Below are 23,788 nucleotides of genomic sequence, written 5' to 3' on the forward strand. Positions count from 1 at the left end.
CCTTAAAGTTGTTTATGGTATTTTGCTTGAGTTGCGTTTTCGCTGCTTTTATTGTTGTTGCTCCGGCACATATACATGCATCATTTATGGCATGTGCATTCTTGTTTGCCTCAAGAGTTTATTTCTGTTGCACGCACACACACAAATACACACATGTCTGTATACTTAAAAGCGCCAATGTCAATGTTTATCGATGCAAAACAAGATTTTCTCGCTTGCACAAAAGAAAATCGCAATTGCAAGTCTTCGCTTTTTTGACTATTTTTTTTTCTTTTTTTACTCGCTCGCGGAATTTTTACTAAGATGACAAATAGCTAAATAGCTGAAGGTTGTACTGTTTGTGTGGCTTCGATTTTCCATTACATTGACCTGGATTTAACCCTGCGTAACAAAGTGAATAAATACAAATCGGATAGGAGTTCTTAATGTACTTACAACGATATATCCTTTAATATTTAAGCATATTTGTAGACTATAAGCTATTATAAAAAAATATTTTTTCTTATATACTATATTACTTATAAAATGTTCTTATAAACTTACATTTACAAAATACTTTTATATAATATAATACTAATTATTATGTTTTTCATAATTCTGTCGAATTTATTTAAATGGTTTTAAAATATTTGAAATTTTTTTAAATAAATTGAAATTGTTTATAAATATTTTATTAATTTCCATTATGAAAGCATTGCACAGTTATTCATTTATAACAGTCACATATTAACAACGCTATTCATAAATAAATTTAACACGACGTTGACTTTCGCTCGCATATAAATATTTATTTGCGTTTGCTCATTTTGAAATCTAAGCACGTCACAAAACCATCAGCGGCAAAATTCGCGGCATGCCACAATTTGACAGCACCGATGCCAACCAAAGTCACCATCAACACCACCCACACTACCACCATCTGAAACAGGGCTTCAAATACTTCAGAAATATCAAATGCTAAATGCGCAATACGCAGGAAGAATATCACACAATAATATTTTTAGCTCTTGCCACAGACATTAAAATCTGTTTTTCGTGGCAGCTTAGATTGTGCAGCTTATTGTGGTGATTTTAAAATAATTTAAGGACAATTTTTTGCACACTATATGGCTGAGAAGGGACTCAACTGGGACTAACATTTAAATTTTAGACACAATTTCAAAAAGCCTTCTAGTCGACATCTAAGTAGTAGTTGTAGTGAAGTTGTAGTGACCAGCACTTATGATAATTACACGCAACGCATTTTAAAGTTTTTGGGGTGCAAATGTGTAGGGAGTCGTTGCTGCCACAGTCAACAGGTCGTATGCGCAATAAACGAATGCTTACTTGCATCAGACAAACTGATTGCGCAATCAGCATTAGAGCTTGATAGACACATAATTCCCTTTCACACCCTTTCTCAACACCGCTCTCAGCTCCCTTCTTAGTCTTTTATCGTTTTGGAATTTAAACATCAAGTGAAATCTTTACATGTCGTCTCTTGTCATTGTCATGTTTGCACTTCGCATTAACAACGCGACATTCCTTTCTGGTAACGTTTTTCTTTTCGTTAAAGCAATACAGTTTTCCCACTGACTTACGTAAAACTTTGCACTTGTTTTTCTGACAAATTCAGTCACTTTCCCAGCAAAGGTACAAGCACTTTGAATGCCGAACATCGTTGCACTTCAGCTCTAAACTGTAGCTCTTAGTAAGTGTGACTGTGTGTGTGTGTGTGTGCTAATGGGCCTTACTTGCATTGGTGTGCGGCAATTTGTACTGTGTTTTGTGGTGTTTTCGCATGATTACTTTGGCCGTATCTGTGTGGTGTGTGTGAGTGGCGTTTGTTAATTGTCCTGATTTCCGACTGCAGCAGTTGTCAGGCGTTAAGTGTGGAAAAAACAACCTAGGGAAATTGAAATAAAATTAAGATAGATTCAGTTACAGCGCTTACATGTTTAGTGGCATTTAACTCATGTTTACTTTGAGATACTTTTAATTTAAATTTAATTTAATTTGTTTGTTGCGCTATTTAGCAAATTTGTTTAAATTTAAGAAATTGAATATTATATACAATGATGATTAAAACATATTAATTTATATAGAATATATATTTAAACAAAAAATTTAAACCAACAAATAGAAACATTACACATAAATTAAATTAAAATGTAAATATTGTATAACAATAATTAAAAGTATTAAATATATGGAAAGATTTAACTAATTAAAGGTGCTCTGAATTATTGTATAATATATGTTTGCTTTGAAACCAAAAGCAAGGTGGTATTTTATAGCCCATCAGCTTAAAATATTTAAAATGTAAGTTGATTTACTTGTTGAAATATAAGGAAATTGAATTTATAAAAATTAAGTAAAATTAACAATTTTCAATTCTTAGATCTAATCTACCTAAAAATACAAACAGGTTTCTTAGCTTACAGCTCGTTAACCTCAATTCACCTTGTTTTTGTGCTTGTAGCTGTGTGCTTCAACCATTCACCCACACTCTTACACACACACTAACACACACATAAAGCCATCATTAGACCCACTCGCATTTGGTAGGCATAATCAAAGTTATTATTAGGCATGAAATTGTAACCAAATAGCACTTGATTATTATTCAGTATCTGCGTTTAGAGTGTTTTTGGACATCGACCAGGGGAAGGGAAAAGGCAAACATTTGGTAAACGGGCGCGGGCGTCAATTATGCTAACAAGCTCCGACACTCATAATCACTCCACAGACAATCGTTTAGATAAGCGCCAAGGCGCGTTAAGCAAACGCTGCGGGATATGCGTATACCGTGAGCGAGAGCCGAACTCGGAATCGGAATCAGAGTCAGAGTCGGGGCCGTAAGCCTAGGCAAAATACTTGAACTTGCGACTCGGGTTGAGTCTGGGGTGGCTTTGTGAAACAAAAGGCATAACAAGCTAAATAAATAGCGCGATAAATGCCATAAACAAGAGACGAAAAGTTTTAGCAATGAACGCAGCAAAAGAAACAAAGAGAGAAAAATAGAAGAAGAAAGAAATTATCCGAGAAAGTCCAATAAAAGTCACGTTGCCACAATGTGAAGTCAGCAGAATGTCCAATGGATGTCCGAGTTCGAGTTCCGAGTGCATAAAAAGAAAACTGCGTGTTGTAATTGCTTAAAGGAAACCCTTGCGTGCAATTGGCAACTAGGTGGCAACTCCAGTACACATTGTGAACCGGTAACAACTCTCTAAGGACGAGATTTATGCGATTGCCGATAGGAAACAACGCCAAACAGCAACGTTTCTCAAGACGTCTTTCTACTCTAATGGCATTTGTGGGCGTAACTGGAGTAGATAGAGAAAAAGGAGAAAGAAAGACGGGTAGGAGAGATGTAGAAAACTTAACGTTGTCCTTGCTGTTACCAAGTGTATTGTCTTGTAATGGCAACCCATGTAGTTGTCGTTGTAGTTGTACAATAACATTTCGTGTCCTGGCCCCTTTGCACTGACTTCTCTGCCAACTTCGCAACACGTTTTAATTTATTGCCCTTTAAATACTTATTTCAATTAAAATGTACAAACGCACAAAAACTTGTTTTACATTTTATTAATTATTCATTAACAAACCGGAGTTGTTATTGTAATACAGTAATAGAATATCTCTATTGTTCACTTTAGGGTTTTGTTACAGTTATTTATATTTACTTACCCTGTAAATGTCAGACGTGTTAAAAGGGATGCAATTTACTTGACAGAGGCTGGCATATTCACTAACTAAACTTCTCGATAAGCTGATCAAATAATCGAAATTCAAAAAAATCCTCAGCGTTATTTACCTACTATACTATAGTATGGTATACCCTTTTCCTTGGCTCCACTATATTTTTTTCTATTTATAAATTTTGCTTTAATGAGACGCAGTTAACTTGGGCTAGTTTGCTTTTGCTTGTTTAAGTGGCATATTTATGATAATTGCAAGTTTGTGTGTGTGTTTATGCTGCTTTCTCAGAGTAGAAAGACCGAGCTGAGGACATCAAAGTGGAGACTGTTCAATAGCAAAGCCATACATATTTATGATATACATTTTATGGCTCCTCATAAATATATATAGTTTCGTAGAGTTGTCTAGACAGATAAAATTATGATATAGCAGAATTAAGAATTTAAATTTTCACGGCAAGTTCAAAATAAAACAATATACATATAATACTTTACATAGTAACGTTGCGGTTAACTTTATATACTTTTATTTAATTTAAATAACAATTTGAGGTCATTTAAATAAATATTAAGAAATTCTTGCATAAATGAAAAGTGCCTGTAAAAAGTTTTTGCCTTACCATTGGCAAAGAGAAAAAGTTTTTGCGCATAATTTACAGAAATGAGCTATGCAGTTGCCATTAGGGTTCGCGTTCAACTACAACTAGAGAAATGTTGGAAATTATTACAAGTTGCACGTGGCAAACTGAATGCGGCTACAAATGAACGCTATCAACAAGCTCTGGGAATGCTATGACGTTATCGGCATCATTCATCATCAGCTGCCAAACAATTGACAGCATAAAACGCAGAGGTTGTTGCGACTGTCGCACCATCGCACCACCGCACCACCTGATTTTCAGTTAGCACTAAAATCCTTGGATGAAATCCACCTGAAATGAAACTTTTGAATTTTGATTGCGTTGGCGTGAGGCGTTCATTATTGTTGTTGTTGTTGTTCTTGTTGCTATTGTTGTAGTGGTAGAGTGCTTCGTTTTTATCACAAGACAGTCCACATTGAGGCTGTGGACCGTCAGTTGTGCACTTCATATGCAAAGTATGATCCACTTAATGCGATTTATAATACCACTCCCACTTTTACTCCCACAACATGCAAATATATTAAGCTGAGTGACTACGACTACAGGAAAACTACATCTAACCCCAGACCATGTCTATCCCCGACTCCAGTTCTGTATTCAGACCGAGCCTGCTTTTGTAGCAGCTGTATATCTGGTTCATATACGCCAAGCTCGTTTGTTCCGCCTGTCAGGGCCATGTTGCTGTCGCCCGTCACCCGTCATCCGTCGTCGTCGTCATCGTTGTCGTCATCGTCATCGCTGTTGCCGTTGTTGTAGTCGATGATGCTGCGCTTTCATTCATGGCGATTATGCTAGGGCCTCCCTTTGTTTCCTTAGCTTAGAAAATCCATTTCGAATCCCAGTTTAGTGCAAATTTATACGGTGAATACATTTTTTTCACTCTTGCTTGCTATCGTTTCGCGCTCGTATTTATGCAGTAAACTCGCAGCAATTGCTTGCTTAAATTTAACGCCACGAAACAAAAACAAAGCGAAAAGCAGAGAAAGAAAAAAAAGAAAGGAATTAATATAACACTGTCTTGCATATTTCAGTCTCAAATGTTACATAATTGTGTCAGCGAACCATGCCACTCACAACAGATTTAACGCAAGCTTCTCTCAATGGCTCGACTCGACTTGAAACAACTGCTGGCACACGCGGCGTATGCGTTACATTGTTAGCCATTGTTCTTAGCCCGCTTGCCCGTTGGGCATTCACAATTTTGTCTTGTGCAGAGTAACATAAAAATAGGGTTAAAAGCGTAAGAATTTTTTTTTTTTTTTTGTATATTTATAATATTTTGAATGTGTTTTCTACCCTAATTCACAAACTCAAAAATGTGGCAAAATGTGGGGTAAGTGCAAAAATTTAAAAACGGAAGAGGAATCCTTACTTTAAATAAGATAACAAACATGTTTAATTTGTTTCGATGTTTATTGGGAACTGCAGTAGCTAAAAATTGAACGCGTTTTTCAGCGAATAGATGTGCGGGAAGGCGGTCGAAATGAGATTGCTGTCAGAGCTGCAGACTCATTAGCAAGTACTTTTAGAACTATTCGTGCAACAGCTGTCATGTGGCGCTCACGTGGCTGTCGCAACACTTGCCGTGGCAAGCACTATACACATGTACATATGTTATATGTAGTGTATCAGCGAGGTAACAAATGTCAACATGCTTCACATTCAGCTTAACTGACAGCCGGCTGTCCTGTCGCCCCAGAGCAAGACACCAAGCAACAGGACCCGACGCGACCCGACGCTACACTCTGCGACCCCCTAGTGGTTAATTAAAAAATGGTAACGTTTTGGCCCCGTCGGAGCTTTGGGAAAAATGTGTTGACTGTTAAATTTTCTGCATTCCTTTTTTCCCACTTTTTTGGTTTTAAACTCCCGAGTGCGTTGTGCATTACGAGTATGATTAATATTTAATTTTCGCTTTCCACGTAAATCTTCTATCTCGGACTGAGTTACGGACCATTTAGCCTCGACTAACTCATTACCCCATTTTTTTTTTGTGTGTAGCTGGAATAGCTGTCAATGAGCTCATTAAATTGAAATTCGAGCACATTATTTAAAGGAATGGAGTGAATACTTAGCGCTGATTACATAGCACTCTGTTTACTTTTATGTTTTCTGTTTTTCATTTTCTGTCGTTCATTTTTCTACTCCATTTTCTTTGGAAACTTTGACTGCAACTCCAATTAAAGGTGTCTGGGGCTTTTCTTGCGGTTTGTATACTATGAGTTATGCTCTGCTCGAGCTCTAAGGTTTAATTCACCTAAAATTGCGAAAATAAAAGCAAGAAATATTCTATGAGCCGTGTGCAGGCATTCGACTGGAAGAAATCGCCGGAAGAATGAACTCTTTGCTGCACACTAAAAAAAAAAGAGGGAAAAACTTCTTTAAGTTTGTTAAGCATAATTAATTTTTAATTACTAACTGTTGGCTTTTAAGGGGTTTTTTAATTGATATGAATACTTAAAGAGATTTTCTAGAATAGATTCAAATGAAAGAAAATACTTTGCAGAATGATTTTAAATCTTTTTTTTTGAGGTATTTGAAAGAGAACATACATGATCAGAGAGCAATTAAAGGAGTGACTTTATATGTAAATAATTTGCCATCTGCTTGAATACTTTGAAAGTGATGGAAAGCGTAAAGAGCGAAGATTGATATGAATACTTATTTGAAAGTCAAATGAAATTAGCTGCATCACATCTCCCTTACTTGGTTGTCTCTCAGTTGCACACAAAAGTGAAATCACATTTAATATTTGAAATTATTTTACTGACAGACCAATAAAAATCTACAAGAACATTAACCAAATTGTCACAATTCACAACATGCATATGACTGTTGTCTGTGGTTTCTTCTGCCATCTCACACACTCTTTAAATTGTTGTTGCTCTAGGTGTGCGTGTGTGTACGTGGGTCAGTTTGATACCGCCCGCTTGCTGTTTGTTTTTTCTCAAAGTGCAACTCGAAAAACCATCATTGAAATAAGTTTTTTTGTCTGCCAGAACAACCGAACATGGCCCGAATGCTGCCTGCTTGCCTGCAAAAGGAGTTAACTGCCAACAGCCGCAGGAGGAGCATTCTGCGTTCTGGCCACGTTACCGCAGCAGGCGGCCGGACGACCGCACAAGAAGCGTAAACAAAACCTTCATTAATCTTATTCAATGTCCGGCACATACTTACATGAGTTCAAGCATTTTGCCTCTGCATCATGTGAGTCTGAGTTCGAGTACGACTGCGAGTCCAAGTACGATCTAGCAGTGCTTTTCTGTACCCGCTCGTTGAAATATAAACAATTTGCACATTTTAAGTTGATTTCATTTTTAAGGCTCTAGAGTCTGTGTGAGAGTGTGAGTGTGTGTGTGTGTCTTAGTGTGTGAGGGTGTGCTGTGTGTGTTGCTGCAACAGTCACGCATCACAAACGTGTGTATTAAGTATACGTCGCGTGTTGTCCAGCATGTGTGTTGGCTTCGTGGAGCCTCCTCCGGTTCAGCTGCATATAAATTCGCATGGCTTGTTGCTGTTGCAACTTTATTTGCGCTACGTGCAGACAGATTCACATTAAACGTAATCGTAGCAAATTTTAAATTACAAAATCCTTTACCGTTTAATATATTCCATTTATTGCAACATTTGTTGCAAAATCAATTAATTGACATAGGCATAGATAAATACAATTTTCAAGAAATTTCATGCATGCATGCAACACAAATTGCCCATGTCCATGTCAACAGTGTGGCAGAGAAAAAGTCAACAAAATGTTGATTAGATAAGAGCAAAAACCTGGACAAGCCAAATTAAATTTTATGGCAAATATTGTACATACGTTTATTTGTCACTTGACTCCATTTAATAAATTTTTATTTAGTTTCTGATTCTTAGCAATGACAAGTTTGTGAATTATTCACATTTAAAATGCTGTCAGATTTAACTTTATTCACTGATTATTTGAATTAAACTAATACTTTTTCCGAAATATTCATTTGCAGTTTTCCAATATTAGTCATAAAGTTTTTCGCGAAATTTACGATTCAATCATTTGCAGCTTTTAGCCTATCTAGACTTTCTCTGATTAAATTCTATTTATGAAACTCTTTCCAAACTCTGACTAATCAATGTCAGTTGTTAATATTCTGTGTCAAAAAATTATATTTATTAAAAATTAGAAATAACTAAATGAAATTTATAAAAAATGTTGAAGCATTTCTTCTTCTTTTTTATATTGTATAATATTTTTTGCCATTGAAAAGCTAATCATTGGGAGAGTATTTTCTGTAAAAAATATATTTCAAAGTGAAACTTGTTGAAAAAAGATTTAATTATGATTGAAAAGTATCTTATTTGCAATTTCTACAAATTAAATATTTTTTTAAAATTTATTTAAGCATTTTGTGGTGAGTGTCAATTCAATGCCCATTTATAAAATAACTTCACACTCAACGTGCACAAATATGAATATGAGTTTGAGTGCACTTCAAAGCAGCTTGCTAAGTTAAGATTCAGCATTCTCCCCTTCGAAGAGGTGTTTAGTTGGCTTTAAGCATAAACGGAAATCAAAGACATATTGTGCGACGCCTGTGCGAGTGCATCATGTGGTAAACTAAGACAAGGACACTGCCTGCTGTCGTTGACAGTCGTCGACATTGCAGGGTCCACAACATGAGGGGAATACTCATAGCTGGCATTACGCCCAGTTCTATGCTCTCACACACTGAGTCAATTCATGGCTGCAGTCGACGCACATAAATAAGTCTGTGTGGCCTGACAAATGTCAGGGAGTTAACTTGGCACTGGCGGCTGAATGATGTGATGCCTTTTAAAGATTTGCATGTTAATCCCAGAATGTGTAGGACCACAATGGCCATTTATTATTCTATATAAACATTGCAGCAAACAATGTGTCTATAAGCGCATTTACTATAAATTCACTATAAATAATACGCATAATACACTTTGCTGAATTTGCAAAGTTTTTCACTGAAAGAAAGTTTATCAGAATGCATTAAATTAAATACATGTAAATAGAAAAACAATTTCGCAATTTTCCTCATAGCTAAAAAGCAACAGATTCTGTTGAATCTCCCTGTTTTTCCATCTTGCTTTGTGCCCATTTTATTTACATGAAGTTTTCGATTTGTTTTCGTGGCGCTTGTCAACATTTCCGACAAACAATAAAACAGTTGCATTTATTGTCTACGTTCTGTACTGCAGAAACGCCTTAATTTCAACTTCAAATTACCAGAGAATTTTAACAATTCGAGTTGCACTTTTGTTGACATATTTTCTTGGGTGCTTCGGTCTTTTCGCATTGATATTCCTGCTGAGAACACTCGCAATTTGTGTCTATTTATTTGTTGAGCTTTTGTTGCTATTGCATTTAAATTTATAGTGAAATCAACAAAAGTGTTGCCGACTTTTTTCTGGCTGTGTTGCAATCAGTATTGCGCTGTGTTTGAGCACCGGAAACAGCTAGTTTTTCTTAACTGTAGTCAACGTGAGCAACACGTCGCCCATCCATATTGTTCTTGTTTTTTCTGTTGTTATTGTTGTTGTTGCATGCATTTCACATGATAAGCAAATATGGAGAAAAAATGCAGGCGGTGCGACGTTAGACGTAGGCAAGGGAAATCAACACAAGCTGGAAAAATATGCATGTCCTTGTTAACAGTAGATTTCCATTTTAGATGGCGGCGTCAACGTTGTTCTTGTCGTTGTTGTTCAGGTTGTTCTGGTTGTTGATGTCGTTGCTTATGATTAGAAGGCGTGGCATTGTATATGTGAATATACTTAAATTTTGCATAATCAGCTTGTGCAATCTGTTTGAACGCCAATCGATTGACAATTAATTTGATTCTATTGCGAAAAGCTATTAACCCACTTTCCAAAGAAATTGTACTAAACTTGAATCAAGCTGTTCATGAGAATTGATGACGCTACGACAACAACAACAGGGAAAATATAAAAAAAAAACAGTACAACAACGATTACAATTTGCATTGGCAAGGACATTGCCAGTATTACTTTTATGAGGTGGTTATTCAAAACTAACAAGAAACTGCACAAAAAACTTTTTCTTCTTTTCCACAACTACCAACAATTGTTTGTGTGTGCTAGTGTTAGTGGTGTGTGTATGTGTGTGTGTGGCTTTGACGTGCCTGCACTTATATTTTTCGCTGCTATTTTGCCGAAGCAATTTTCGCATAGTAAGAACAAAACATGTTGTTGATCACATAAAACAGGGCCGAGACCACCTACCTAAACCCGGTCCCAATTTCGACTCAGTTTTTTGTTCTCTTATTACAAGCAGGTAGTACAAGTGGGTACGACATGCAAGCAGTAAGCAGGCGACTGCCTCCTACAAAACCACAATTGAAGCAGCAAAAAATAATCATAAAAATAAAACTAAAACAAAACATTGACATAAATAAGAGCAAGAGCTGCTGCGGCTGCGACTGCGGTTGCTAAACTTTTTTCTGAATGCCCTCGGGGGAAAAGGGTGATACCATTTGGCCATAAAGTTTGCCTGCTGCTAAAAGAAAGTGAGAGATTTCTAGAGAGATTTCAAGTATTTCTGAGAAATTCAGCTTCTTTTAATTTTGAAAATATTTTGATAAAATTATAGGAAAAACTCAATATTTTACAAGGATTATTGATTGGATCAGAAGAGGAGTACAGAAGAAGGATTTTAATAGTCTATATAATTTTACAGAAGATTGAGTCAAAGCTTACATAAATATATACAGAATTTATATTCATAGCAAAGTCTATACTAATTTTTAATATTTCAATAAATCATTAAGCGTATAAAATATTCATCGTATTTAGCATTTTCTCTTTGCCAGCGACGTCAGTTTGCTCCATTTTTTTTTTTGCGCTTTTTCCATTTTATTCAAAAATGTTGCTGTTGTTGTTGTTTTGTTTTAACTTATTATTAGTAGTTTTATTTTAATGCGCCGGCTGCACGCTTTTTTGTTGTTGTTGTACTTCGCAGCTTGTTTTTTCTGCGCTTCGACTTGGGCCATAAATTTTTAAAACTTAAACGCAAACGCAAATGTTTTCCATGGTGTACAATACGTATATATTCAGGTCCTTGCATGCCAAGAAAAGCTCTGCTGTAAAACATTTATTTTTTGATATGTTAATCGCGCCTTACATGCAATTTTCCTATTAACGATCGTCATATCGTTTGATATTCATTTCAAAAATGACGCCACATTTAGGCAGCTCTTTTCTTTAATTTTAAGTACACTTGAAGTTGCATTTTAAGCTAGGCCACAATATTTAACGCAAATTAATGAAGGGCAGGCTCGCACACAAAGGCATACTCACACACACACACGTACACACTCACATGCAGCTTTAACACACAATCAGAAATATGTGCACATAAATGCCAGGCATTTTATTATTTGCCGTGTTGCGGTGAGAGGAGCTCGGTGCGGTGTGTGTCCATAAAAGGTGTAAAGCTGCCATAAACGCCTCACAGAAGCTGTTTTTGGTTTGCCCCTAAGTGGGTCTATATGTGTGTGTATATGTGTGTGTATGTGTGAGTGTGTGTGTGCGTATCTGGGTGTGTCATAAAATGTGCGTAAAACTTGCTTATGGCATTTATTGATAAAACGTTTGCCCAATGAATTTTTATTTAAAGCATCACTAAATAAAGTGATATTTATTCGAATGGGAACTAAAAGTTTAGTCATTTTTATTGAAGCACTTAAGCTGCAATTCGCAGGATGAATCTTAGAATATTCTCCAAAAACGACACTGAGAAAATACTAGGTCAAAAGTCGGACCAACTTGAAACTGTTATAACCTTATAAACCCAAATCAAGTGGAGTGTCATTTTGATCATGATTTGGCCTCTTATTTTATTCTGCATTCTAATTTTATGATATCCGTTGAAAAAAATTTAATACCATAGGGTATTTGGCGTTTTGAAAATTTTAAATTTTAAATCACAAGCTTTCACGTTTATATGACTTGTAATATCAATGCCAAACAACACTTTAAAATTGATTCTGTGACGTTTAATATTTTTTTTTGTAAAGAATCATGGCAAAGAAACATAAATTTAGACTTGTAAAGTGGCTAGGTCAATGGTGTGACCAACTTCAAACTTTCTTAACTTTGTCAAAATTGAACCGATTTGAAACGGAATGTCATTTTGATCATGGTTGTTGTTGTTGATAAAAAACATGTGAGTCGATGCTGAGTCATATGTTTTTTTTTTTTAGCATATTTCGCAACTTAAAAAATTGTTGCTATTGACATGCCAAGGGAATAAGTGCTTATATGAGTAGTGCCAGATGCTGTAAGACTACTAGACAATTTATTATCACACATCTGTTATCTCTGTTAACAGGGGAATGTCAATGGCAGTTATCAAAACGAGATAGCTCTCTGTTATCAGTTGATAAAAGCACACATAAAAAGCAATGTTCGGTAGTATTTTAAAATAAAATCAACTCGTTTCGTTAGCAGTTCCGACTTTGTTCGCTTACCTAACTTAAATATATATGTCAAAAAAAAATGAAGCTGCTCTGGTTGCTGCCACTGCTGAGCCTTGCTGCTGTCGACTGTCAGCTGCAATGTAATGCTGCAACAAGCGTGCGGCAAAAGCGCACCGTCATACGCAGTCCGGTGGCAGGGAAGCTGAGCGTGTTGGACACTTGCCAGTACGAGGTGGCACCTTGGAGTTCGCAGGTCTGTCAAGTACGCATCGATATTGAACGCTTTGAGCTGCCACAGCCGCGCTTCAATGCCACAAGCCAACTGCTCGAGTGTGTCGATTTTATGCAAGTGCAGCGTTTTCAACTCTGCGGCCGCAACAACGGACAGCATTTGTACGTGCAAGTGCAACGGGGTCGGGCACTTAAATTGCACTTCAGCCTCGGTAGCCACTCGACGCAGTCGACGTGGCAGCTGACGCTAACCCAACTGGAGTGTCCACAGAATACGCTGGCCATGGCCAAACAGCAACCTGCCACCGATGCATCGCACATGCCCACTGTGCGCACCTTGTTGCCCTTTCTCAGCAATTTCCTGCCACGCACCATTTTCGGTGGCAATCCTGGCAACGGTCCAGCTGCTCAGCTCATCCAGACGCTAACTGCCCCCTCTGCTGCTGATCTAGAACTATTGGCGCCTCTTGGCTGTGATCAGTTTTATCGCAGCACAACGGGCGGCATTGCCAGCTTCAACTTTGCTGGTGGCATTTACATGCCCAACATGCGCTATGCCATTTGTGTGGCAGGTGCAGCAAATATGGAGATTAGGTAAGTTGGCTTGCACATACAGTAGGGATTTGGGAATCAAAGCTCGGACTAAATTACAACGTTAAAAGTACAATTGTTTCGAATTGTTCAGAGAGTAGAACACAAAGAAAATATTAATTTTTTGTAACTATGATAGAACGTGTCCTTTGAATAAAATAGATGGACGGAGCTACAGTCGAGCATTCTCGACTGTCGGAGAACCCGTATTTACTATATATATAAATATATAAACTTTTTAAGTTGAAAAAATATTTATGTGTGTTCTAAGAAACTAAGGAATTACAAATATTAAAAAAAAAATATATATTTTAACTTAAAATGTTGTTGTTTATTACTTAAAAAAAAAATTAAATATATTTTCCTTTACAGCTACAGCCTGGATCACTTTTCGTTATCCAAATCTAACAACGATGTCCTTGGTCCTGGCTACGATGAGGATTGCCATAGTACAGTGAAAACCATGGGACGCGCTACAGACTATCTACTTATTGCCAACTCATATATGGCCAACAATCAGGCATTTCAGCCTACTTATTATTGTGGCAATCAGTTGGCTGGAAGTAAAATCATTGCACGTCCACCCTTCGTAATTAATTTCTCCAGTGACGCCCAGACAAATGCATCCGAAACGGGCTTCCAACTCACCTACAAAGTCCGTCAATCACAATCACAGCTATGAGTTGGTATCATGGCCAAAATCAAGCTACAGAAATTGGCATAATTAAATGTTATTCAATGCATACAATAACAACTAGCAGGCACAGTGACATCAAGTAGTCTTAATTAAATAGACCTAGCACACACTGGGAATTAATTAATCTATCTGTGCATTATTGAGTAGCCAATCATTTGATCAATTGTTCAGGACGCCAAAATTCGGTCGGTAAATGTAAATATGCTGCAGGTGAGAGTTTCTAAAATATTGTTGACAACTTTAAACACGTCACTAATATAGAAAACAATGTCAGCCTCTGATTTTATGCAGAACAAATTTTAATTATCCATTTCTAAAGTCATTTCGGTATATTCAATGTGGACACTTGATTCCATAAGAAGAAGAGAATTACTTATCAGAAAATTTGGGAAGTATTATAAGTTGATAATACTTTTTTAATGTCTTTCTAAGTTTTCATTTAAAGATGAAACTTGGAGCAGCAGCTATCTTACTTTGGGAAAAATTCAAATAAAATTATTCTAAAATTGCATATACGAAATATCACAGCTGACGGCAGTTCGCGTTAGTGACGAAAGCATCACGAAGGGTGCAATAGGCGATAAATATTTAAAAATTAAATTTAAAATTTTTTAAGGAAAAGGAATGTTGATTATCATTCAATTGATTAGTCAGCAGAAATAAAAATTGCTTTATAGATAATAAGAGACGGAGACAAAGTGAGAGAGAGAGAGAGAGAGAGAGAGAGAGAACAAAATGAGTGTGCAATGGGAGGGACTCCCTTTTGTAGTTTTTTTTTTGGCACCAGTCTGTGGCAGTACAGAGTCGCATATGCCACAGTGTGTGGCATGTGTATATTTACATATATAATTGCAATGTCGTGTAACGCTGTTATCACATGAATTATCCACCTGCCCAGTGTTGGCACTTTACACCCTGAATTCTCCTCCTCTCGTCCCCTTCGGTGCTGTCGCACTTCCGTGCCACATGACTGGTTAAGCGGATACATAAGCATTCATGGAATTCGCAGTGACATTTTGATGCTGCTGCACCTGCCAATTTGCAGCCCATGTATTTTTAATGTGAATTTAACAAAATTCTGTGGTTTAAGTGTGAAAATTTTAAAATGCATTTTTTGCTCAGCGATCACAATTTTTGTACTTGTTATTGTTGTTGTTAAATTTATTGCGGAAATCGGATACGGAAGTTAAATTTGCGATTGAATTGATTGAAATGTTATGAGAGAATGTATAGTATGTCAACGAAGGACGACAGCTGTACATTAACATCTGACATTTTTCTGTATGTAAATAAAATCGAAGGCAAGGTTCAGGTGGCCTGGAAATGAATGCAAAATGCAATTTTGCGTATGCTGAAGAGACAAACCCTATGATACTGAGAATGATACTCTAGATACACTGTAAAGTGCCTGTAAACACAATGAAATTGGGTTTGCATCGATGACCAGAGGGGATCCTGTGCCCAGGAAATTGTCGTTCAAATATGCATAGTCATATGCTCAAACAAGATCCAATATGCTGCATACTTTCAGGCGCTAAGCCTTAGCTCGTTTGCCTAACGACAGCTTGCTGGCAATTTATGCAGTCAACTCTTGAGCATAATGGTCAGCAAAGGGCAGCAGCAGCCTGCTAGTGTCCTTCCTAGTTATTCGATAGCACACATTATCCTTTTGAATTCATTTCTGCCTTCTCGGACGCCTTAAATGTTTCTATCCTTAGGCAAATTGTTTTTCCAGCAACTGCGCCAAAAACATCAGCAGTTTTCAGTTAATGTTGCAATTTTGGGTGCAGCTATTTTGAACTTTCGATTTCAATGTAGCTCTTGGCATAGTGTCAGTAAGAGTTTAAGTTTCAGAAATGTCTGATTAAATTTCTGCTTGCCAGCGAAGTTGAAGCTGTCAAAATTTTAGGACAGAAATTGTGAAATTCACAAAAAACCATTTGCAATTTACGATGCAAAGCAAAAGCTAACTTCATGCCAGATATTTTATGTGCACTTCATAAAAGCACGCAACGGCAATTAAAGTACACTTCGTCGTTCACATGGCGTATGCGTAATATTCTGCTGACCAAATGAAAACTCCAATTACAGCAAGCAGCAGCTGAATAATGATTGTTATCCCAGCGCAGTTTTAATTACACCACTTTGTATTTCCTTCTACTGGCTCAACAAACTAAAAACTGCCGCACAAACAGACATAAATTAATACAAAATTGTTTTGATATGACAACATAGTTCTTATGTCGGTTAGAAAATAATGAAAAACATTTAAAATCGTTTTCACAACACTTATTAGACATTTCGTTGTTATCTGTTTTAGCTTGTTTAGTTTTCAACATTTATTTCCAAATCACATTCCCATTGAAAATTGAACAATACGTTTTGGTTGTCCCATGTGTGTGTCAGCTCAGTAATTTCCAAGTTTATTCATAGAAAAAATAATACTCCAAAATATTTTTTTCGATGGCATAAAAAACACGGGCTACAAACATTTTGCGCTGCATTTTCAAATGAAATTTTTAAATTTTACCAACATTGTCAGTGAACGGTCACCATGTCTGTTTTTGTTGTTGTTTTTGTTAACATTGTTTCATATTTTCATTTTGGTTATTTTTGACTGTACATCCTGTGTTGCTGTCAACTTTGTAACGCCTGCTCGACGCCAAAGGCCAATGCAATTTGGGCACATATAAAATTTGTAGGCATCGCGACTGTACAACGCATAGAAAATTGCACCATAAATTTCCGAAAGGAGAGAGCATCAGCATATAAAAAACTGTGAAAAAAAGAATTAGTCTGTGTAAATTATTGCGGCATATTGTGGTTAACATTGTAGTCAAAATGTCACTGAAAATTAACTTCAAGTAGATTTATTTAATTGAATTTTCAGCTACATTTTGTTTAAGATATGTTGCATATTTTTGGGCGCAAACAAAAATTAATGGGGCTGAAGCAGATACAAAATTAAATAAAAAAAATTAATAAACAAAATTGCCAATGGTGTACGATAGATTTCAGTATCCCTACTCCTTTTGTTCCTCAACAACCAATTCACACTTAGAATTACTCTCAGACACTTAAGGTCAAGGAGAAACGAGACATAACAAATACACGCGAGACTATAAAGATAAAAACTGACCTCGACATTATTATTATTTGAGAGGTCGTTCCGGAGTCTGTAAGACCACAGCCAAAACACAAACATTTTCATAAACTTAAATGCCAATTAAATAACATTAAATTGTGCGCAAAATGAAGCAAACTAAAGGCAACCAATCCAAGCAAAGAACCCGAAAAACGGGATACACTGTCGAAGGGCTGTCAACATGACAAAGGGAAAAATTAAGCAGCTAAACAAAAGCAAACAAACAAAACAACCAATGGAGTCCGTAGGCAGGACAGAGCGGGACACTACGGAATACTAGAAGATGAAACCTAACTGAATGCATAAGCCAAGCGAACATGACACTGAGAGCTTTCACACACACACATACACACAAACACAAATACATACTCAACCGAAACATGCTTTCGGCTTTTGGACAACAACACACAAAGCCAAAGCCAACAACATAATCTATGGGTTGTCAACAAAACGAGAGAGCGAGAGACCATAAAGGCGGCAAAGAAAGCATCTAAAAAGAGTGAGTCCCAGTTACAGACAGTAGATGATGGAGGGACAAAGGGAAGCAGAAGTGCCCAAAAGCAAACAAATTAGTATGCAAGTCAGCCAGCGGATTAGGACACCAAAGTTTTCGCGACATAAACGGACAACAGTCCAAATGGACCAACAGGGGCAGCAACAATGCTATTTGGCTTATGTATGAAAATTGCCTCACACACACTTCTCCAAATACATATATACACACATATTTACTTACAAACATTTTTGTGTATTTTTTTCTGTTGTGCGAACGTCAAATAATGAAGTCGGTCAGTGGCTCGAGCTGTTGCATAAACCCAACAGAAACAATTCGGCGGTAACAGTCGATCACGCTCGACAGTAGGATACCCTGTGCCCAGGTACTTTGCACTGAAAGTTGATTTTCGATCGATTGTTTCTATGGCAGCTATATGATATATGTAACCGAATTACACTAAATTTGGTCAGAATGTACAAAACCAACTTAAATGCACATTCTAACAGTTTGATTAAGATATTTCAAAAAACAAAAAACGTTTTCATACTAAGACTTCATTTTTGATTAATTGTCTCTATTGCAGCTATACGATAAAGTGGACCGATTTTAGCTGTATAATACCAGCCCACAAACAAATCAGTTGTTCATACTAAAACTTAATTTTCGATGTATCGTTCCTATGGCAGCTATATGGTATAGTGGTGCGATCCAAAAATAAAAACAAACTTGATCTGTCTATGGTATCCAGGAACCTACACACCAAGTTTGAAATCTCTTGCTCTTATAGTTTTTGAAATCGACGCGTTCAAACAGACGGACGGACAAACGTACAGACAGACGGACATGGCTCAATCGACTTGGCTGTTGATGCTGATCAAGAATATATATACATTCTGTTAAACACATTATACCCTTTTTTTTTTTTCGCATTTTCAATGGGCTCAGGGTATAAAAATATGAAGGCTTTATAAAAACAACTTAATGAATTTGATGAGTTGCATGCTGAATACACTGCGATTTCCAATAGAATTTAATAATTGCTAAAAGTATAAATATTATAATGAAATTAAAAAATGCTATATATACAATTTGTTTATAGTTGCAAACGTATTAAAGTAACGCCGTATGACTTACATTTAAAAAAAATACAAATAATACTTGTCTTTCATTCAAATAGCAATTATAGAAAATAACATTTAATTAAGAAGTTTTTCTATAATAAATGAAGTCCAACTTAAAGGCGTTCCAAGCTTCTTTATGTATTAGGCAGACTTCCCTCCTAGATACATGTTTGAATACGTCAGTCTCTTGACAGTTGAGCACCTGGTCAACCTGTATACTGCGCTGGCTGTTGATGTTGAGGTAGTCATCCGTCATTCATTTTATCTTCCTCTGATTTTTTACCGTGCGAAATATTTAAAAAGTTTTATTAAAAATTCCTCGCACAACTGCACATTTTGGGGCTGTTCCTTGGTGAAATGCGGACACGAATCAAATTCTTGAACAGAACAAGTTAATATGCAAATATAAAAAAGTGTTGAAAAACTTAGCAGGTGTTACATGGAAAGCTAGACTAGCTGACACTCTGTTAACATGTTGATAAGCAATATTAAGCTGTAACTGTATTAAAATATGCCTTGCTTACATACATTAAGGCTTATGGGTAAGCAAAATGAAAGGAAAGCAGCAGCGCAAATCTTGCACTTGTAATACAGCTTTTCACTAGATAATGGGAATAGTTTTAAAGCTACCAACATTGCTGAAAAAGCATTAAGGAATGTATTTAGATTATAGATAGAATAGTGCATAAAATTGAATAAAGCTACATTGTCTCGCACATAAATCAAATGTTGTCTGAAATTGCTCATCAAAAAAGAATAAAATAAATTTTAGTCTAGAAACGAATGCACGAAATATAAACCATTTCTAGTTGATACAGTCGCTACTAAGTGACTCTTGCCCAAAAATACCAAATATTGTATTCGTAGAAAATAAGCAAATGTAAATCATTTTTGTACAGCATGCATATTTGTCAAGACATTTGCCACAATATGTGTTCAATTTAAAAATTAAAATATATTGGACTACCAAATATGTCGACATACGCAAACGCATTCAAATAGTTTTCTGTCTAAATAATTTTAATATATTAGAATTTGCAAAAAGAAAAATTGCAATTGCAATGCAATTATTCTAGTTGGACGAAATACACAAGATGTATATATTTAATGAATGTAATATATTGTATATATTCATTTTATACATATATCATAATGCTGTTAATATTTATTGTTTTCAGAATTTAAGTAGTTGATTTTGGTTTCTTCAACTTATGTTGAATAACAAATATTCATAGTTTTGACTTTTATTAAATTGGAATATTGTATGATTTATGATAATAAGAGTGTTTTATTAAGGATTTTGACATATTTAAGAAGTTATAAATTAATATTAATATTTATAATAATTATAATTAATAATATTGCTAAATTTATAATATTATAATATATTTGGAACAAACAAATATTACCACAGCACTTAGAATTTATGATACGTAAATCCTATTTAAAAAGTCTCCTGAAATATCTTAAGAACAAAATGCTGGCAGCACTTAATCATAACTTATGTGTATTTATTAAAGTTATGGCCAACACATACTTGCTAGCATATAATTTTCATATTTTCATACATTGTTTAACTTTTTCCCACCCACATCCTGAACGTCCTTTCGAGCTGCCTGCCACAGGACCTGCTGCTCGGCAGTTCTTCGACAACAATGTGTGTGCAATACGTAAGTTTGCGTGCCATTCGCATATAAATTAGCCGCTTATAATATTCTGTTGGCATTTTTCAAATTTCCAGTTAGCAATTTGGCTAGATGTTTGTGTGTGTGTGTGTGTGCAAATAGGTGAAAGAGTTCGTACGCCGTAAAGTATGCAGCTTACGTGCTCAAGGTTTGTTGTTGTACCACCAGCACCAAGCACAACAAAGCAACAAAAGAGCAGCAAAAAACAATAACAATTATTAACATATTAATAAATTTAGCATATCTGAGAGGCCATAATTTTGTGTAATTCTAGACGAGCTCAACTGGGTAACCCAACACCTGAGGGCTAAATTGGATAATCCAGCAGCACGCCAATTTGTGTATGTGTTGTTATGTGTCACGGCAAAGAATTTCTGTTTTATGACGTACTTCAGATAATCAAATACCAAAAATATACCAAAGAACTAACAAAAATAACAATTTCTTATCAACCCAAAATACCGTCACTTGACAAATAATAATCATCTGTTGCTTGAAGTACTTTTCTAGGGATGTAAGTTCACCTCGTCGTTTTGTTTCATTTGCGATTCATTGTGCCATTGATGTTTCTTGGTCACGATCACGCCCCCAATGAGCATTGCAAGGCCAATTAAAAGCAAGCCAAGACCAACAAATTGACCAATTTGTGCCGCATTCAAAGCGAGCTGTAAATAAGACAAGTTATTGGTTGGTATAAGTGGGAGTCGCCTGTAGCTGACCTTAACTAAGCTGAGTAAACGATCATCCAGCTCAGCTCTCATTTGCACCACAAAGAGTGGAGCGTAATGATCAAAGGCAACATCCTTCAGATAGCTAAGAGTAAAGATAATAATAAGTGTCTTAGTGGATTTCAGATACTTAGATAACTCACTCAATTTCCTCGTCGCGGCTTACCAGCACACTAATCATAACTTGTCCCTTGAGGCTAATGGGTATGGAGAGCGTTGGCTCCATTATGATATGCATGCCATGCTCGGCGGCATCCGGCCGGAGGCCAGTTGTATTCTCCCTATACGATGCATCTGTCATGTGGAAATGCGGATGTGACATGTAAATGGGTCCATGGTATGCAGCTGGCGAAAAATCGACCACACCATTCTTTGGGCATTGGTGATTGGTAACACAAAAACATTTCGTATCTGGATTCAGTTGACCGTTATCAAAGCTTAGTTCTGTTGTTTCATACCGCCAGGCATCGATGCCATGCATCGTGACATTCGACACAGTATGCATATTGATGTATCGTGCTGCGTCTGACAAAAATATGGAAATTGTCTCGTCATACTGTCGATCCTGGGCCCACAACTCGCCCGTGCTGCCATTGACCCTGCCACATTCCCCTTGATAATAGCCAGTGTGTGTGGTGCCATTCCACATCTGCAGCTCACCCATCTGTCTGAGATCTCCTTGTCCCGTATGGATTGTATAGTTACCCTCGGCGGTTTTCGAGTTGTTCCTTTGATAGAACCAAGCAAAGTGATCACTATTTATGGGAATCAAAGGTGAATGTAGTTTCCCGGCAAAGTCGATTAGTCTGTCGTAGATGCCATCGAAGATCCACTCTCCGGCGGTGTATTTCATGAACGTGCCACCGCCCTCCCGATTCACTGCAAAGTTTATAATCCTACGGAGCAGACGATGATATTGGCGTGCATAACGAGCGGCAGTCTATAGTACAGGATACAAATTACATTTTTAAGTATTTCACTCAACTTTTAAGTCTTACATAGATTATATGTTTTTTTATTTTAGCTTTACAACTCAAATGAAATATATACATTTATAATTACCCATGAAATGAGGCATTCCATACTCACCAGTGTGGGAAATGGCGGCGTAATGATGACATCGTCTAATCTACCCCTTGACAGCTCCGGCATAAAGTGAAAAGTGCGACGACCGTAATACGTCACCTCCGGTTGTTCCCACAGCAGATCCTCTTTAACCTTGTAATCACTGAATGTATAAGGTCCAATTTGGTCAAAGTTCGGCTTCACATTTGTATTATTTAAATCGTGTGGATTGGTCCAATTGAACAAATAGAAACTAGTGTATATTGGAGTCGGTGTAGTCACCCAATTGTTATACATAAACGAATTGGGCGCCAGGGGCAAAATAATGCGCATCCACTGCCGGAATATACTGGGCCAGCCCGAGAGCAATACTATGCCCACAATCAACAATAGGCCGGCCAGTCCAAAGACCCAAATCTTTTGTTGCCGAACGCTACAACAATTGCAACACATTATAACAGCACAATGGCGACTGATGAATAAACTCCGCAATAGGCATTGTTTTTATAGAGTGCGAGCATACAACCAGATTAGATTATAATTGTTTACCTGCACTATTAATTGACAAAGGGTTGAGCTAATCAGTTTGACTGATACGTCATATGTAAATGGCCCAAAAAATACACGTAATAATATTTATAAATCGATTAGATTATTGCTTTAATAATGTTTTGATTTTTCTTAAGATGCTATTCAAGATAGAGATTGACAATTCTTTCCAATGCTGCTAAATGGAGATTCATTTTCTAATAAAAAATTAGACAGATTGAAATGATGTTAATAATAAAATATATTAAAAGTTAAATAATAGTAAAGTTATAATATTAATTCTAATAATTTTTAATATTTATGTTACAATTATTATTTTTACCTATAAAATAAATAATTCTTTTTATTACTGACGCTTTTTCAATACTTAAGTTTATTCACACTTATATGTTATCCTTCATAGAATTGTGTGGACACCCAAATATGCATACTACTGCCCTCACTCTGTCTCCTTTGTAACAGGTATTTGTATAACTTCCGGTAATTATAACATACCAGCTTTCGACAATGCTTTTCATTTGACTCCCATTTGAAAAACTAGTACACTCTCAAAAATACACAGTGCATTACCCATAGGACACCACTGTAACCACTAACTGCTCTGGCATCCCTCAAATTTAAGCTCACACATACACTGCAAATACATAACCACAGACGTTTTTAACTTTATTTCAATCAAGTCGACTCACACACACACACCTATATAAATATAAAT

At 36.4% G+C, this 23,788-nt stretch overlaps 2 protein-coding genes and 1 long non-coding RNA gene across 3 annotated transcripts; 1 reads left to right on the plus strand and 2 right to left on the minus strand.

Moving 5' to 3' along the window:
- Positions 1 to 341: 341 nt before the first annotated feature.
- On the minus strand, positions 342 to 1,659 carry LOC117782096. The gene is made up of 3 exons (XR_004617227.1): positions 1,588 to 1,659; positions 1,537 to 1,542; positions 342 to 381 (listed from the first exon to the last, which is right to left on the minus strand). It is a non-coding gene; the product is annotated as an uncharacterized LOC117782096 (long non-coding RNA).
- Positions 1,660 to 12,832: 11,173 nt separating this feature from the next.
- Positions 12,833 to 14,408, plus strand: LOC117780649. The gene is made up of 2 exons (XM_034617266.1): positions 12,833 to 13,590; positions 13,960 to 14,408. The coding sequence occupies exons 1-2, from the start codon at positions 12,845 to 12,847 to the stop codon at positions 14,267 to 14,269; spliced, it is 1,056 nt and encodes a 351-aa protein (XP_034473157.1). The 5' UTR covers positions 12,833 to 12,844; the 3' UTR covers positions 14,270 to 14,408.
- A 6,581-nt stretch (positions 14,409 to 20,989) lies between these two features.
- Positions 20,990 to 22,977, minus strand: LOC117780153 (protein croquemort). Its single transcript, XM_034616575.1, has 4 exons — positions 22,549 to 22,977; positions 21,603 to 22,399; positions 21,451 to 21,544; positions 20,990 to 21,396 (listed from the first exon to the last, which is right to left on the minus strand). Exons 1-4 carry the CDS (start codon positions 22,975 to 22,977, stop codon positions 21,238 to 21,240), a joined length of 1,479 nt encoding a protein of 492 aa, XP_034472466.1. The 3' UTR covers positions 20,990 to 21,237.
- Positions 22,978 to 23,788: the final 811 nt, after the last annotated feature.

Source organism: Drosophila innubila, assembly GCF_004354385.1.
Source record: "Drosophila innubila isolate TH190305 chromosome 2L unlocalized genomic scaffold, UK_Dinn_1.0 4_B_2L, whole genome shotgun sequence".
NCBI classification, from domain to species: Eukaryota; Metazoa; Arthropoda; class Insecta; order Diptera; family Drosophilidae; genus Drosophila; species Drosophila innubila.